Source organism: Otolemur garnettii, unplaced genomic scaffold, assembly GCF_000181295.1.
Source record: "Otolemur garnettii isolate 467f Iridium unplaced genomic scaffold, OtoGar3 scaffold00019, whole genome shotgun sequence".
Lineage (NCBI taxonomy): Eukaryota > Metazoa > Chordata > Mammalia > Primates > Galagidae > Otolemur > Otolemur garnettii.
Genome location: NW_003852414.1, coordinates 18,525,832 through 18,543,469, shown reverse-complemented (window position 1 = coordinate 18,543,469; position 17,638 = coordinate 18,525,832). Strand labels below are relative to the sequence as shown.

Genomic DNA, 17,638 nt, shown 5'->3' with positions numbered 1-17,638 from the left:
ACAGAAGGGAACATGAGCTTTGGAGAGTGACTGTGGAGAGTCTTACTGCACTGGGGGAAATGCAGACGCCCAGCTCCTCTCACCAGGCACTCCTCCTGCCAGGTCCTCCCCCATCCCCATTCCCACCAAAAACAATCTGCAGTATGATCAAAAAGAAAAAAAAATGAGAAGTTTTTGTTTGTTTGCTTTTATGGTTTTTTTTTTTTTGAGACGGAGTCTCACTCTGTCACCCTGGGTAGAGGAGTGCCATGGCATCATCATAGCTCACAGCAACCTGAAAATCTTGGGCTCAAGGGATCCTCTTGCCTTAGCCTCCAGAGTAGCTGAGACTTTAGGCACCTGCTTCCACGCCTGGTTATTTTTTCTATTTTTAGTAGAGACAGGGTCTTGCTCTTGCTCAGGCTGGTTGGGAACTCCTGAGCTCAAGAGCTCAAGCAATCCACCTGCCTTGGCCTCCCAGAGTGATAGGATTACAGGCATGAGCCACTAGGCCTGTTTGTTTTTTTTCTTTTTAGAGCAGTCTTGGCAACCTTTGGCAAATGAACTCACTTACCTTCACTGCATAGTAGTGAACCCCGTAGGTCGGGAGGGACTCCACGATGCTCATGTAGCTGGGAAGACAACGCCCACGGGCTGTTACTTGGCAGAACTGGGATCATATAAATATATATATATTTTCTTGTATATGTGATAAAGTTCTCAGAGTGATTATTTACGAGGAAATTAAATTGAAACATATATCCCCTTCCGCCCCTCCCCCCACCCCAAGATAATCTCTTTCTAAGGAGAAAGGGACAATCCTGATAGATGTATTGACACCCACAAAGACAATCTCCATGAGTGCTGGGAGGGGCCACTTACTTCACGATCGCTTGACCTCTTGTCTGGCCGTTCAGTTTCTTATAGTGCTCAATTACTCTGTCTTCACTAGAAGGAGAAGAACACAATTGTTAGGAGAGTCCCAAGGTCAGTGGCCAAGCACGTTGCCAGTACCACCTTCTGAGCCTGAGAGTTCACAAGCAGCTCTGATTTCTCTGGGGACACAGGACGGCTCCTTCAGCCACAGCCACCTCGCTCTGTTTTCACTTTGGACACCTCAGTTAGGTAGGGTGACCTGTTGGCCTTAACGATGTGTCCCCATTCATGACATCCTGAAGGAACAAATGTGAGCTTTTCTGACATTAAAGATCTTGGAAAAGAAACCAGATGTACATCGATCACAATGAAACAGAACCGTCAATGGTGTGGTGGCTCATACCTGTAATCCTAGCATTCTGGGAGGCCGAGAAGGGTAGATTGTTTGAGCTCAGGCATTCCAGACCAGCCTGAGCAAGAGCGAGGCGGACTCCATCTCTACTAGAAATAGAAAAACTAGCCGGGCATAGTGGTACATGCCTGTAATCCCAGCTACTCGGGGGCAAGAGGATTGCTTGAGCCCAAGAGTTGAGGTTGCTGTGAGCTATGATGATGCCATGGCACATTACCCAGGGTGATAGAGTGAGACTTTATCTCAAAAAAAAAAAAAATCACTTTTACTTTTAACTGTGATGTGGTGAATAAGGCTAAGAGCCTAAGCACAGTTTAAGTGCGCCCTCCTCTTAGGGCCTCTCAAGGCTGACATCCGGTGTTGGTGAGACTGTTCCCACATGCAGTCTGACTGGAGAAGAGTCCACTTCTAAGCTCACTCAGGCTTTCAGAGAGTTTGATGTGGAGCGTGACGGCCAAATAGAATCCTCCGCACAAACACTAACTTTAACAACTACCCATATCTGAGTGGGAAAACCAAACATCAGAACCTAAAATCAGCCGAGCAATCATACACTTGGTTTTAACCTTGTATCAAGGCAAGAGGCCCGAGGCGGGCAGAGCAGACGGGCTTGCATTGCCTATGCCACCCCTCCCTACCTCCAGCCAAAGTGGAGAGAGCATCTGTGTGCCCAGGGGAGGGAGAGTGAATTGACTGTGGGACTCTGCATTGAAACTCAGGGCCAGCCTGGCACAGGGGAACACAGCATAGGCAGAATGCTGCCGGTTGCCACCAAGGGGGTATCTAGACCACCCTAGCCAGAGGGTAATCCTGTTATCCTTTTTTCTTTTTCTATTTTTTGCAGCTTTTTGGCTGGGGCTGGGTTTGAACTCGCCACCTCCAGTATATGGGGCTGGTGTCCTACTCCTTGAGCCACAGGCACCGCCTCCTGTTATCCCTTTTAAAACCCAAATTCCTGCTAGCTCCACCACCGGCTGGCAAAAAGTGGCCTGGAGCTTGGACTATATTTTTAAGGCAGTAGGGCCACAAAGGCTACAGTCCTTGGGCAATTCCTGTGGCTGTGCTGTTTCACAGCCCTGAACTTGGGGTGCTCATGTTACCCAGTGAGATTCAGTAAGATGGCCAAGCCAGTGCCTGGGTCCCTTTCCCCAACTCCAGGCAATGAGGGTGAGGGAGAGTCTTCTTCCACTTGGGGAGAGGAAAAGGAAGAGCTCAGAAGACTTTGTTTTGCAACATGGGTACCAGCTCAGCCACAGCAAACAGCAAAATAAAGCAGAAGCAGATGCCTGAAGCCCTGATTTCAGGCCTCAGGTCCTGGAAGGCATCTGGACCCACTGGCCTAGAAGGAACATGCTCCCTGGAAGGGAAGGATCCCATCCTGGCAGGATTCACCACCTGCTGACTAAAGAGCCCTTGGGCAGGGAATAAATACCTGAGGTAGCCAGGTAATAGTCACCGTCGCCTTTAGGTGAGACTGGGCTGGCTTCAAGTGTGACCTGGCACTGGTGGCCTTAAGGGAGAACCTACATCACTCCTCCCTCAACCCCAGCAGCCCATCACAGAGTGAGAGACTTTGCCTGGTAATCCAGGGAATTCTCCTGTATCTTACCAAAGCTCACCAAGGTGGTACCACCAGGAGTCTGCCATAGTCACAGTATTATTAGGCTTGGGACGCCCCCAGTGCTGACACAGCTGCAGTGACCAGAGATTTTGGTCACAACATTGAATTCCCTTTGAATATCTGGAAAGACTTCTTAAGAAGAATGGGTTCAAACAAGCTCAGACGCAGAAGATTAAAATAAATACCTAACTCTTCATTACCCAGACATCAGCTGATATCCACAAGCATCGACAACACCCAGAAAGACATGACCTCACTTAACAAACTACAGAAGGTGTCTATGACCAGTACTGGAGTGATGGAGAGATGAGACCTTTCAGATAAAGAAGTTGAAATAGCTGTCCCGATGAAGCTCAATGAACTTCAGGAGACACAGAGAAGTCATTCAGCAGCTTGTCAGAGTAATTTAACAAGGAGACTGAAATAATAAAAACAAACCAAGCAAAAATTCTGGAGCTCAAGAATTCAACTGGCAAACTGAGAAACAAACCAGAGTCTCTCATCAGCACAACTGACCAAGTAGAAGAAAGAATAGTGATCTTGAGGACAGACTACTTAAAAATACAGTCAGAAGAGAAAAAAGAAAAAGAATAAAAAAAGAATGAAGTAAAAATAAAAATGAAGTAAACCTAAAAGATTTAGGAAATAGCCCCAAAGGGGAAAATCTAAGAGTTTCTGGCCTTAAAGAAAAGATAGATTGGTACAGAAAGTTTACTCAAAGAAATAGTAACAGGACTTTCCAAGCCTAGAGAAAGATATCAATATTCAGGACCAAGCAGATTTAAGCCAAAGAAGACTACCTCAAGATATTTAATAATCAAGTCCCAAAGGTCACTGATAAAGAAAAGGTCTTAAGGGAAGAAGCAAGAAGAAAAACAAACAGCAACAACAAAACCATATAAATGAGCTATGATCCATCTGGCAGCAGACTTCTCAGTGGAAACCACACTTAGGAATGATAAAAAAAATCATCGCAGGTAACAGCTCATGGGTACAGTAAGCCACAAATACAGAGTACTCTATTGCTACAACTGCAGTGCATAAACCACTTATATTTTGAGTAGGAAGATTAAACAACGAATGTATCAAAGACATAATAATTGTTGAAGACCCCAACACTTTACTTTCAGCATTGGATGGATCATCCGGATAGAAAATCAATAAACACTAGACTTAATCTCCCCTATAGGCCAAATGGATCTGATAGATATGGACAGAATGTTTCATCCAACAGCAGCAGAACATCCTTCTCCTCTGCTCACGGATCAAGGAGAGACCATATGCTGGACCACAAAACGCGTCTTAAAAACATTCAACAAAATTGAAATCATACCAAATGTTTTCTTTGGCTACAATGGAAAACTAGAAATCAACAACAGTAACGGTGGAAAACACACAAACACACGGAAATCAAACGACATGCCCCTGAATGACCAGTTGGTGAATGAAGAGATTGAGAAAAAAATGAAAAAATTTCCCAAATGGAAATGAACACATAACATATCAAAACCTACGGGATACAGTAAAAACAGTAATAAGAGGAACGTTTACAGCAGTAAGTGCCTACATCAACAAAGGAGAGAAACTTCAAATAAACAACCTGACAGTGCATCTCAAAGAACTAGAAAAATAAAAGCAAACCAAACCCCAAGCTAGTAGAAGAAACATTAAATATCAGAGCAGAATAAATGATATTGGAAAAAAAATACCAAGGATCAGCAAAACAAAAAATCAATTTTTTCAAAAAGAGAAACAAAATTGATACACCTTTAGCCACACTAAGAAAAAAGAGAAACGACTCAAATAAATAAAATCAGAGATGAAAGAGACATTACAGTTGAAACTGCAGAAATCCAAAGGATTGTTAGAAACTACTATGAGCGACTATATGCCCATAAATTGGAAAATCTAGAAGAAATGGATAAATTCCTAGACACATATAACCTACAACTATCGAACTAAGAAGAAATCTAAAACCTGAATAAATCAATAACAAGTACTGACGTGGAAGAAGTAGATAAAAAATTTCTGGGTGGCATCTGTGGCTCAGAAGAGTAAAGTGCCGGCCCCATATGCCAGAGGTGGCGGGTTCAAACCCAGCCCTGGCCAAAAACTGTAAAAAAAAAAAAAAAAATTCTCAGGAAATAGAAGCCTAGGACCAGTGGCTTCACTTCTGAATTTTATCAAGCAAAGAACTGATACCAATCCTACTTAGACTATTCCTAAAATCAAGCAGAGAATACTCCCAAAATCATTCTATGAGACCTGAATCACCCTGATAACCAATACCAGACAAAGCTGTAACAAGAAACACAACAACAACAACAAAAGCATAGGCCAATATCTCTAAAGAATATAGATGCAAAAATCCTCAACAAAATGGTAACACTAACAAACTAAATTCAATAACACACTAAGAAGATTATTCATCATGATCAAGAGGGATTTATCCCAGGAATGTAAGGATGGCTCAACATGCACAAATCAATCAATGTGATACATCATATCAACAGAATGAAGGACAAAACCACAGGCTCATTTCAACTGATGCTTAAAAAGCATTTGATAAAATTCAATGTATCTTCATGATAAAAACTCTCAAAAAACTGTGTATAGAAGGACCTTACCTCAACATGATAAAAGCCATACACGTCAGGCCTGCAGCTAGTATCATATTGAATCAGAAAAAAACAGCAAGCCTTTCCTCTAAGGCTCGTTCTAGAACAGGACATTCTAGCACTGGAAGTCCTAGCTAGAGCAATCAGTAAGAGAAAGAAAGAAAGGGTATCCAAATTGGAAAGGAAGAAGCCAAATGATCCTTGTTTGCAGATGATATATACTATGATTTTATATCTAGGGAAGACTAAAGACACCACAAGAAAACTATTAGAACTGATAATTCAGTGAAGTTGCAGGATACAAAATCAATATTTAATACAAACACAAATAGCATTTTTATATGCCAACAGTAAACAATCTGAAAAGGAAAGTAATCACATTTACCATAGCTCAGAATAAAATAAATTACCAAGAAAGTAAATCCATTTAACAATAACTCCAAATAAAGTAAAATACCTAGGAATACACTTAACCAAAGAAGTGAAAGTTCTCTATAATGAAAAAATTCATTGTTCACTGAAAGAAATTGAAGAGGACACACAAAAAGGAAAGATATTCCAAGCTTATGAATTGGAAGAATCAATATTGTTACACTGTCCATACTACCCATGCGATATATAGATTCAACGCAATCCCCATCAAAATACCAATGACATTCTTCACAGAAAAAAATGTCTAAATTTTATATGAAACCACAGAAGACCCAGAATAGCCAAAGGGGCCTTGAAAAAAGAACCAAAGTAGAGGATTTACATTACCTGACTTCAAATTATACTGCAGAGCCCTAGTAACCCAAACAGCATGGTATTGGCATAAAACCAGACAGACCAAAAGAACAGTCTCACTCTGCTGCCCCCTCCTCCTCACCACAGGCAATGTGGCCCTGACTACACTCTGTCCAAGCTCCAAGAAGGGAGGTGACCCTTGTATGGTCTTTCTGGACCTCCCTAGTGGATCTTTATTACCAAGTATTATTTTACTATCCCAGGATCTAGCTGAAGCCTTCCCCCTTCCACCTTTTCCTGTTTTCACTTTCAGCAAGGCCAGCTCGAGAATGACAGTTCTCTATGTTCACTATCTAGTCCCTGGGGGTAATTTATTTATCTTTCAACTACTATCTTAATCTTCAACGAATGTCATTTAATTTTAGTATTCTGAAAGAACTCAGAACTGGCCAGGGGCCTCTCTGCACTTGGAGAGTCACTTGTGTGGGGTCTGGGCACCCTCCATTAGGAATGGGACAGATCCTGCCATGTGTCTGTTTGGCTCTCATGTGCTGCGGAAGTTCTGCTTCTAGTGTGATGATGTCCCTCCCTGACAGCTCCTGGGGAGTGTCTTCTCCAGGGCTGGGCACTGGCTGGGGGTCACCTTCAGCGGGGTGGCAAGAGGTTTGGGGACTGTGCTGCTTACTGCCTCCCCACAGAGGCCCACGCTGAATCAACAGCTGCGCTGGTGCGTTTCCTATCTCATGATCTGGGGTTTTGTGAGGTCGGCTCCTAGATCTGGGGTCATGCAACTCCATATAGACAGGAGCTGCTTCCTTTGTGGCTCTGGGGAGAATCTTTAGGGTTGGTGGGTAAGCGGAAGTCAATCCAGCAGAACTCCATGGCTGACCATCCCCCTACACTGACCACCTCCCCACACAGACCACCTGCCTACACTGACTACCCTCTACACTGACCACCTGCTCATATCGAACACCTCCCTACAGTGATCACCTCCCCACACTGACCACTACTGACCACTACCCCCTACATTGACCACCTCCCAATACTGACCACTCCCTACACTGACCACCCTTCTATACTGGCCACCCCTCTACACTGACCACCTTCCTACACTGACCACCTCCTATACTGACCATCTCCCCACACTAACCACCCCCCATACTGACCAGTAATCCGTGTATTTCAGAAAGCGTGTACAGAAGCGCTCACACAAGTCACGGGTGGCAATGTGGTGGGAGCGACTTGTTCTTTGTGTCTAGTTTTGTTTTAATAAAAGCAGATAAAATGATTTTTGTTAAGGAGTCAGGAAGATGCCAGAGAAATAGAATTGTTCTTGTCACAGGGCAGCGGCCAGGGCTCAGGAGCCTGGCACACTTGAATGTGTGCCCCAGGAATGTGAGCCCCGCTCAGTTGTGGCCCAGACTGCGATCTGGGAACCTTTCAAACGCCTGAATCATTCAGAACCAGTCATTTAGGGCCGACAGATGAACGAGGGCGTCATGTTACATGGCAGCTAAATCAGGAGCTACGGGACACTGCGGGAAATAAGAGAATCCCTCTCTTTTGCAAAGAAAAAACAAAACAAAACAAACCCTGTGGTTCTCCCACATCTCAAAACCCCATAGATCCTGTCGTCAAACGACAGGGGCTCCAGAATGAAACTCGAGTAGGACATAAAAGGCTCCCAAAGAAGGCACAACTTCCAAAGTGAAATTCTAGAAGGTTTTGGTTTTTTTTTTTTTTTAAATTAAAATCAACAGAAAAGGAGAGGTCTCACACACAACACATCATTTCAATACATGCCGAAGCCAGTTTCACGAAGACACAGGGGGCTTCTTGCGCTTGGCAGCCCGGAGGACCCATGAGAGCCAGCAGAGGTTGGACGCAGCTGTCTTGGGTGCCCCCCACGTGCCCTGGGATGGGTTCCTTCCTAGAGGACACCCCGGGGGTCTTACCAGTAGGCCAGGGAAGGGTGCTCCTTCAGGGCTTGGGTGGGAAGGGCGGGCAGTTTCTTCAAGTCGCTCCGTACCACTTCGTTACTGAAAGAGCAAACATCCAATTGTCACCCTTGGAGAAAACCCCCACCTTCTCTGCCGTGGCCTGGCCCGTCGGACTTGTCCCAATGCCCCCACATCTGTTCCCTTTTAATGAAAAGTGGTCGGTGGAAGGAGTGTTCTCTTTTATTTATTGACTTAATATAGATGAAAAAGAAAACACAGCACCCAGAGCTGAGCTGCCACTTCTCACGGGGCAGAGGGCAGGGCAGGCACCCAGGACCAAGGTGCCTTTCCCAAGGCTGTCTCCAACGGGGGCACAGCCTGAGTGCCCCAGGCAGCCCTCAGCAGGAATGGCAGGAATGGGGAGGAGAAGGGTCTCAGGGGTCCCCCTGAGGACCCCAGGACAAGCTCCCCAGTACCCCCACTTAGGTGCACAGAGTTCGAGAACAGGCACCGTCACTGCTTCCTGCTGAGAGCCATTCCCCTCGCTGATACCCAGCGCCATTTTCTTTGGTTAGATTGATCGCTTGCTGGAAACTGGCTTCTGTAATATGGCGAATAAACACAGGTTGAGTTTCCCGCATCTGAAACGCTTAGGAGCAGATATATTTTGGATTTCTTTTAATTTTGATTTTTGGAATATTTACATTATATACCTATAGGTTGAGCATCCCCAAATCTGAAAATCTGAAGAAACCTGGGAATCCCCAACCTGAAGTGCTCCAGTGAGCGCTTCCTTCAAGTGGCATGTGGGCACTCAAAAAAGTTGAGCAACTACTCTCTCCCTCCAGAGCCACGGGGAGCATCCACGGGGGATGATTATGGTATTGAAAGAGCATCTCCCTGTACTGGTCCACCAAGGAGCCTCGGCGGGGGGTTGCAAAGGGGGATCATGGGGCTTTGCTTCTGGCCACTAGCTCTGCCCTGGGCCATGCTAGCCGCTTCTGTGTTGCTTATACAAAGCCAGGCAAATACCGGCCACCAGGACATGAGAAGTACCACCCCCCAAACAGTAAGACGGGAGCTCAATAAACAAACACGTGGATGGGAGGAACACTCCAGTCACAGGCGGGGTATTCCCGAGGCATCCTGATGGTGGACACTCCAACAACCACCATGCAGGGCACTGGCGGATGTATCATTCCACATGTCCCAGGTGGACACACTGCCAGTGGCAATGAGATCAGCTCCACCACTGGAAACACAGCGCCCACTGGGCAAAACCATACCAGTACTTTGAGTTTGTTTGTTTGATGACAAAGAAACACATCGAGATTCAGCAACATCACAGCTGCTCCCGGGTTGGGGGCATTTTGGAAGTGCCTAGAGAAGCGACCAACGTGGCATTTGTGAATCCTGACTGCAAATGACCATGTGTAATCGTTTGAATCAACACACCCAAGTACTTGGACTGTTACCTTCTAAGTGGCAAGGCAAGGATTTATCAGAAAATAATCAAGAAACCAAAGGCATTTATGGAGCTCCTGTGATGATATGGAAAGTATTATAGGGGGATACAAAAAAATGATGAGACAGTCCTTACACCAAAGGCGCTCACAATTTAGCAGGGGGTAGGGGTGCACCAGCAAAGCTAGGTGACCACACAGGCAGTGTCTGGTCATGTCAGTTCAAACAACAAATGTGAAAGTTCAGAGGAAATAAGGACCCTTTGGGCTCTGGTGCAAGGCTTTGTGGGAGGCTCAGGATGAAGAAAAGGGTGGGAATATCATCTTTCCCCCAAATAGAACACTCCACATCGTGGAGGCCATGTAACTGGAAGTGACAAAATTGGGTAAAATGAGTGACACATAAATGACCTTCGAAGTCAGCCTGGAGGTTCAAGTTGATCCAGGAGGCAATGGGTTAGCTACTGTAGGCTTTTAAACAGGTAACGCCTGGTCCTTAGAAAAATTCCATTGCCAAGTACGTTTTAGGATTTCTACCCAGAATGCTATGATAGTACAGTTTAAGGGAATATTCAGTTCGCCAACCACTTGAGAACCCACAATGGTGAACCTCTGGACCTTCCCTCCCTACTGGACTACAAGTTCCCCGAGAAAAAGGAGCTGGCTTATTGGTTCTTGCCGCCAGCGCGCTGCCTTCAATGGGAAAGGCGCTTTCATCAGATAAATCTGTTGGATGAAACCATGAGAAGGGCAATTAGTGGCTCCTTTATTGAGCAGAAACTTGAGTTGGGGTTTGCTCACACCCATCACGTCTAAAGTATATTTGGGGAAGGAAGGAACGAAGGGAGGAAGAGATCGTTTTACCCACCCCAATCCTCGTTTGTTGGCAAACAAGTCTCCCTGGTGACAGCCCCAGGTTTGATTTCCCTGTGGCAGCCTGCCCTGTGTTCCCTAGTTCTCCTCCGGGGCAGGGTTACACAGAAAATCAGAACAAAAAATCACCAAGGTGTGAAGCCGGCCACAGCCATTATATTCTGGAAGGGATCCACGGCCCTTCATCCTTCCCGAAGGACAGATATGTACAAACGTTCTATTTGCTTTCCTGCTCTTATAAAACATCTGCAATAACTTAGAGGCGTCCAGCTTGGTCAACCTGGCTGAAAATCAGAAAAAGCCCTGATGGGAACCTTGGTCACTCTGTTGCCAGAAGCTTGTGAGGTTACAATCTAATAAATGTCCTTGAAGTCCCCGGTTTCCTACTTCAACATCTGCCACTTGGACGTTTTCCCCAGAGTTCACTGTCACTGATAAATACTAACAGGGCATAGTGATCATACTCCATTTTTAGGAAGAAGCCAAAAGTTCTCTTAGAGAGCAGGTCTGAAGGTAAAATTCAAGTCTTCTTGTATTGATAAGATTTTAATATTAATATGAGCAAGATTTCAATCAAATCTTTTAGGTAGCTGTTACTGTTGCCAGGAAAAAAGTGGTACTATGTTTCCTGAAAATAAGACACTGTCTTGTATTTATTTTTTCTCAAGAAGACACACTAGGGCTTATTTTCGGGGGATATCTTTTTTTTCTTTCTGCAGTTTTTGGCTGGGGCTGGGTTTGAACCTGCCACCTCCAGCATATGGGGCCAGTGCCCTACTCCTTTGAGCCACAGGCGCTGCCCAGGATGTCATATTTTTATTAAGTATAAAACAATCTACATTTATTCAAATACAGTTAAGTCATCTTCTTCTGGAACCTGACAGGAGGAACCAACCTTGTTGGTAGGGCTGGCGCTAGTGATGCCTGAACTCCTTTCCCCTAGCCATTGGCATGTGCACAATAGGATGCCTGTGACCTTGGTTACCACACGTGCACTGGGGCAAAGTGTGAAGGGCTCGGAGAAAGGAGCTGTGGCAGATAAAAGGTATCCCAGTCTTCCTTACCGCTCCCCCCGGAAATGCAAGGTGTGGTTATGCAGATACAATACATAGCCACGCCCATCACTAGGTCTTATTACCGGGGTAGGGCTTATATTTAACAAATGCACAGAAATCCTGCTAGGGCTTATTTTGAGGGTAGGTCTTATATTCAGGGAAACATGGGTATGTCAATGGTGTGTTGATCCTTGATTCAGGTTGTTTTTGTTTTCTGAGCTTGTAACACATGGGATGATAGAATGTCCTATTGGGAAAAACCAAAGATTTCTAGCAATGCATCAAACAGAGAATTTGCCATAGTGAACAACAACAAATTTAACCAAGAGACCATAATGTAAGGAAAGCAAAAAGGGTTTTGAAAGAGAAGGATTAGCAAAATTCACAATGTGTTTGTCCCCCTTTAAAATAATAGGAAGTAAAGCTGGGCACAGTAGCTCACCCGCTTAATCCTAGCACTCAGGGAGGGTGAGGTGGATGGATCCCTGGAGCTCAGAAGTTGGAGATCTGCCTGAGCAAGGGCAATGTCCCCATCCCTACTAAAAATGGAAAAATTAGCCAGATATGGTGGTGCATGACTATAGTCCCAGCTACTGGGAAGGCCGAGGCAGCAGGGTCACTTGAGCCCAGGACTTTGAGGTTGCTGTAAGCTATGACATGATGGTGCTCTACCCAGGATGACAAGTCACAAAAAAACCAAACCAAACCAAACAAAAAAGGAAATAACTTTTTCAAGAAATTCCCTCTGGGTAAAATGAAATGTCTGTAATTTGTGGGAGAAATCTGGGGCAAATAGACCATGTTTACTATGGAAGAATTCTTTCTGAAACAGCAGTTTTGATCTGCACTGGCCTCAAAATAACTGGAGGCTAAACCCAGAAATGATAACCGGAAACTCAGAAACAGAGCTATGATGCCAGCATCGGACTAACGCCTCCATATTTTATGAGAGAATCATCAAAGGTAAAGTTCTCTGGGAAGAGCTATTTCTTAAGGGAAAAAGAGTGTGACGGGTCCTCCATTTTTATTCACAATTCCAAAGTCCAAAAAGCTCTGGGAAATAAAGTTTTCTTCACCTCTTTGGTGGCAGACGCAAACTTTTTGCATGAGGCCACGTGTGACTGCCTTTCTCCCGCTTGCTGTGAACATCCTCGATGCCTCTGATTAAGCGCTAGCCCAGAACCTGCCCAAGGGGAGGTGCTAAACTCCCTGCCTTAAAACCTGATAAATTCTGATTTCGGAAACATGGGGACCCTAAAGTTTCAGACAAGCCTTGTGGATCTGTGTTCCTTTATTACATCGTACTATAACCTGAAAACTCTGAGACAGATTAATAGGGGATGTTCCAGATTTTTGTTCTTTGTCGATCTTGAAAAATCATGTAGGAAATAATCTTTTACTTCCCTTTCCTTCCTCCTCCTTTTATTTTTGTGAACCAAGGCAAAGTTGGGTTATAATGAGACCGCCTGCCTTTCTCTCTTTGTCACTTTTTTCCCCAGGTGTGTAGGGAGGACTCCGTGAAGCTCACGGCTTGGGAAATGTTACAGGGGTCTTCCACCATTGGACGGGGCCCCACCTGTCTAAGAAACTTCTCCTGCCATTGCATTTGACCATTTGCAGACAACAGGAAGCACCCGGGGTCCCTCAGTGGTTTCTCCAGCATAGGATGCTGGATTCTGGGCGTGTCTCATAGATGAATATGTCACACAAATATACTAACTGATCAGAGAGACAAAATTACAAACACATTTAGGAATTACACACCTTTATCTTAAGCTAAATCTTTCTTTTCTTCTTTCTTCTCTCCCTCCCTCTTTTTCTCTCTCTCTCTCCCTCTTTCTTTCTCTCTCCCCCTCTCCCTCCCTGTCTCCCCCTTCCCGACTCTCTCTCTCTCTCTGCAGCCCTGGATAGAATGCTGTGTCATCATAACTCACAGCAACTTCAAACTCCTGGGCTTAAATGATTTTGCCTCAGCCTCCCTAGTAGCTGGGACTACAGGTGCCCACAACGATGCCAAGCTAGTTTTTCTATTTTTAGTAGGGATGGGGTCTTGCTCTTGCTCAGGCTGGTCTTGAACTCCTGAGCTCAAGCAATCTACCTGCCTCTGCCTCCTAGAGTGCTCAGATTATAGCCCGGCCTAATTGTTAAATGACACAAATAAAGATGTCTTCCTTGATTAGTGAGTCTAACTTCCTGGTGTGAAGGGAAAAGCTTTGTGAATTTGTGAGTTGTAAACATGTAAAATTAAAAACAAGGTATTAAAAACTTGTTTCATAAATCTCAATTTCGGGCCAATAATTTTACTTCAAACAGCCAAGGGACAAAACATGTGGCTAATTTTCTATTGTTTCTAAATATCACCCTTTAGATTGGCTCCCTCGACTCCACAGCCACAAGCCTTTTTGCTATTCACAGGTTTCATTTAAAATATAGTCTATTTTAATATGATAAACAAAACACTTAAGAGGCAAGCTGTTGTCATGCAAAGTATCCTTATAACTTAGTATCAAGGCAATGCCCATAGGATTTGAAGACCATGCTTCTGCAAAAACAACCCATCTGAATACCTTTTTATGCTTTGAATAGATGTGAATTACACACTTGAAAGCTCAGATCAATAGACTTCTGTGCACAAAACAAAGCTTTCTGTAACAACTCATAACTTTTCCACTTGAACATTTTGCTCCAAATTTTCACAGATTCTGTTCCTTTCAAAAGCTCTCGCTGGCACGAAAGATTCCAGCTGCTCCGGAATTACTCACGGCACTCAACGTCATTTTTAAGTCATGGGAAAACTCCGTATGCCTTTCTTTTTTTTCTTCTTCTTTTATAAAACAATAGATGAGATTATATTAATTTCAATCCTTCCCATGAAAGCTCTTCGCTGAGCTGATAGAAGTCTTTCCAGTTGAACGGATGACTTTTTTCCTGGGACAGTTTTCAACAGGGAAATTTGCAAATTTACGTATTAAAGATGCTGTTGTTACCTGTCAGTCCCATTCCAAAGGTTAACCATTTCAAAGATCAGTGTCACAGCAAATCTATTTCTCTTGATACCTGTTTTCTTTGAAGTGGCCAATTAAAAACATTACAGGAAAATATACCCCAATGATCTAATAATGATTTAAAATCAAGCCTGCTCAGAGTTGTAGCATTAAAACCACTTAGGTAAGTGCAAAGTAATGATATTAGTGGACTAGGAATTGTGATTTACAGTCTGCGGTTTTAATCAACTCTCAATGCTGTAGCTGGCAAGAAAATAACTCTGTCATCTTTTTAGAGAGAGTTTATATTACTAATAAAAAAAAGAAAGGATTTTCAAAGATTACCTCTTTGTGTTCTCTTCCTGTTGATCATCTAAAGTTCTTCCAAACTATGACTGCCTGAAAGGCATTCTCCAGCCCGACAGAAAAAACTTACAAGCCTGGAATATTCACATGCCAATAACCAAGTTTAGTTATCCGTTCACAAGCAGATCTTTAAAAAGGCAGAACCAGGCTGGGCGTGGTGGCTCACACCTGTAATCCTGGCATTCTGGGAGGTCCAGGAGGGAGGATTGCTTGAGCTCAGGAGTTGGAGACCAGCCTGAGCAAGAGTGAGCCTTCTTTTCTAAAAAATACCTGGGCATTGTGGTGGGCGGCGTGCCTGTAATCACAGATTTACTTGGGAAGCTGAGGCAAGGGGATTGCTGGAGCCTAAGAGTTTGAGGTTGCTATAAGCTACGATGACTCTGTCTCCAAAAAAAAAGAAAAAAAAAAGTCAGAACTAATTTCAAACAAAAAATAAAATTGAAAGGGCGCTTTTTATTGTCACAAAAGTTTCTTTTTCTCTAGACTACTGATCACACGGTCCTATGGTTTATAGAAGATAAAATATTAAAAGGTCTTTATTTATTTATTTTTTTGCCTCTAACTGCTCTCCCAGGAACCGAAGGACACGTAGTCTGGGGAAGTTAATGGGAATTTCTCAGCACAAATAAATACTGCAGCCCTTCTTCTAAAATGGAGATGAAAATCAATTCCCTTCGTTAATGAAGGTCTGCTATTTCTATTGATTGAGCGATGCATTGCTCCATTTCTAAAAGAGCGTTTATTTTTTAAAGAAACAGAATTAGTAACCTACATACTGACGCTCCAGAGACACTAAGATTTCTTGCTGATTACTGAATTCGGATAAGCTGACACTTTCTCACTTGTACCAGCATTTAATTTTGTACAGATGTCACGTAAACTGACCTCCAACTAGCTACTCCATCAACCCCCACTTCTCTTCCTTCTCTGGGTTTATTTGGAAGGGACGGGGATGGGCGGTCGTAAGCATGTGATGGGCTCTGCTGAGCAGGGGTCCCCAGGTAGGCAAGATGTGGCCTGCGAGTGTCAGCCTCTGCTCAGGTGCTGTGTGCTTACTGGTCCTAATAAATCTCCCGCTGGTGGAATCCCGTTGTAGAGCTCACCCTCCGTACATCCGGTCCCCTGTAACAAAGATACTTCCCCATCCCAGCAAGACAGCCCTGAGTACCGGAGCTGCCCTGATCTGGTTTCAATAAATCTCGTGAACTAAAAATTCCACCGCGCAGATGTTTTTCACTTGCTCCTGTATGGACGATTCTTTATCTCAGAGGTCATGCGATTTTGGCGTTTATGATGGGCGCCGTTCACGTTTACAAAGCATTTTTCAATTGCTTCAGTTCTGCAAAATGTTATTACTGTAAAAGGAAATTTGTGGCACACAATTCCACAAAGATCAGGACTGAGAGAAGTTGAAAAGTCAGGTGATTCTTAAAATCCGGGTAAGGCAATCGGCCAGTAGGGTTTTGTGTAAGAATAATCAAGTTCTTACACGGAAAGACCTTGCTTAGTACGGTGTAGCGTGTGAAGTCTCCTGTTAAATTAGAATATAACTAGAAACTCTGGATGTCTTATGAGTTGATTAAATGAGGTGTGGTCTGCACTGACCTTTTAAAGGAAGAAAAAGTTGCTTTTTCTAAAATAACCCAAGAGCTGCTTTTTTTTTTTTTAACCCAAGAGTTTTTTTTAAAAAGTTTTAAATAAGACATGGGTTCTTAGTCCTCAAACCAGTGCAGCGTGTGATGAAAACAATGCGTAAATCATAGACGGTATCTGTTAGCTGGCTGTTACAGTGATTATCAAATGAGAACCTTTTGTTTTTAAACTGGACTGGCACCTAATGTTTGCCCTGATAACTGCCTTGGTGAACAGCTCTTGAGGCTGTTCAATGAATTGTTTTTAAAGCGCAAGGCCAAATCTACTGATTTCCTGGTTGTTGAGGGACAAGAGGATTTTTTTGTTTCACAAGTAGAGGCACCAGGAAATGAAATAAGATGACTGCATACTGTGTTGAGGAAAACAATACACAGTAAGGTTCGGGGAGATGGCTGTCCCCTAGATCTTTGACAGTCCATGCAAATCTGTCCGCTGTATGTTGGAATGTGAACGGGGAAGGCCTGTATTTCTTCCTATTGCAGACCGCTTATCTCTCTCTCCCTCGGTCATTTTCGTCCAGAAATGCAGAACCCAGCTTTGCTCCGTAAAGCTCAGTAACACAGGGAAGTGAGAAATTCTATCAACTGGAAACGAAAGAGAATTCTATAAGAATAAGCTCTGGGGGATCTGCTGGGCAAAAGGAAAGTCCAAAAAAAAGAAGAAACAGAAGAGCCTGGCCAGTTTCCCCAGAGTAGTTACAACGCTTAGCTTGTCTTTATCAAGTTCTCTTTTTCCTAAAGAGGATCAGCAGTTTTAACTTCTCCCTTTGCTGAAAATAACCCCCCTTTCTCTTGTACTTCAAAGAAATCGCTCCCGGAATTTGTCATTTTTTAAAAAAAAAATCCTCATTCCACGTAAATGTGATGGGCATACAGTCATTGAAATGTAACTATCCAGGGTAACAGCATTCTGGGGGAATGCCTTTGGGGAAGTTACAGATTTAGGACCTCTCAGGCTCGGAAAGAGTTACTTTATCTTTTACGTGTGGCCATTAATTTAAAAGGTTATTTGATCCTCTGGATTCTAGACTATCTTACAGTTACACCTTGGACCATGTGGTTTATATATA

The 17,638-nt window shown here is 43.8% G+C and overlaps 1 protein-coding gene across 3 annotated transcripts in view; it reads right to left on the bottom strand.

Annotated features, from left to right (window-relative positions):
* Positions 1 to 17,638, bottom strand: part of FRMD4A (FERM domain containing 4A) — a 300,319-nt gene that overhangs the window by 80,180 nt on the left and 202,501 nt on the right. For all 3 annotated transcript variants that reach the window (XM_023511417.1, XM_023511418.1, XM_012803361.2), the window contains exons 8-10: positions 8,191 to 8,274; positions 862 to 927; positions 554 to 611 (exon numbers count right to left, since the gene is read on the bottom strand). In XM_023511417.1, the coding sequence (XP_023367185.1) occupies positions 554 to 611; positions 862 to 927; positions 8,191 to 8,274 (208 nt within the window). The remainder of the gene's footprint in view (positions 1 to 553; positions 612 to 861; positions 928 to 8,190; positions 8,275 to 17,638) is intronic.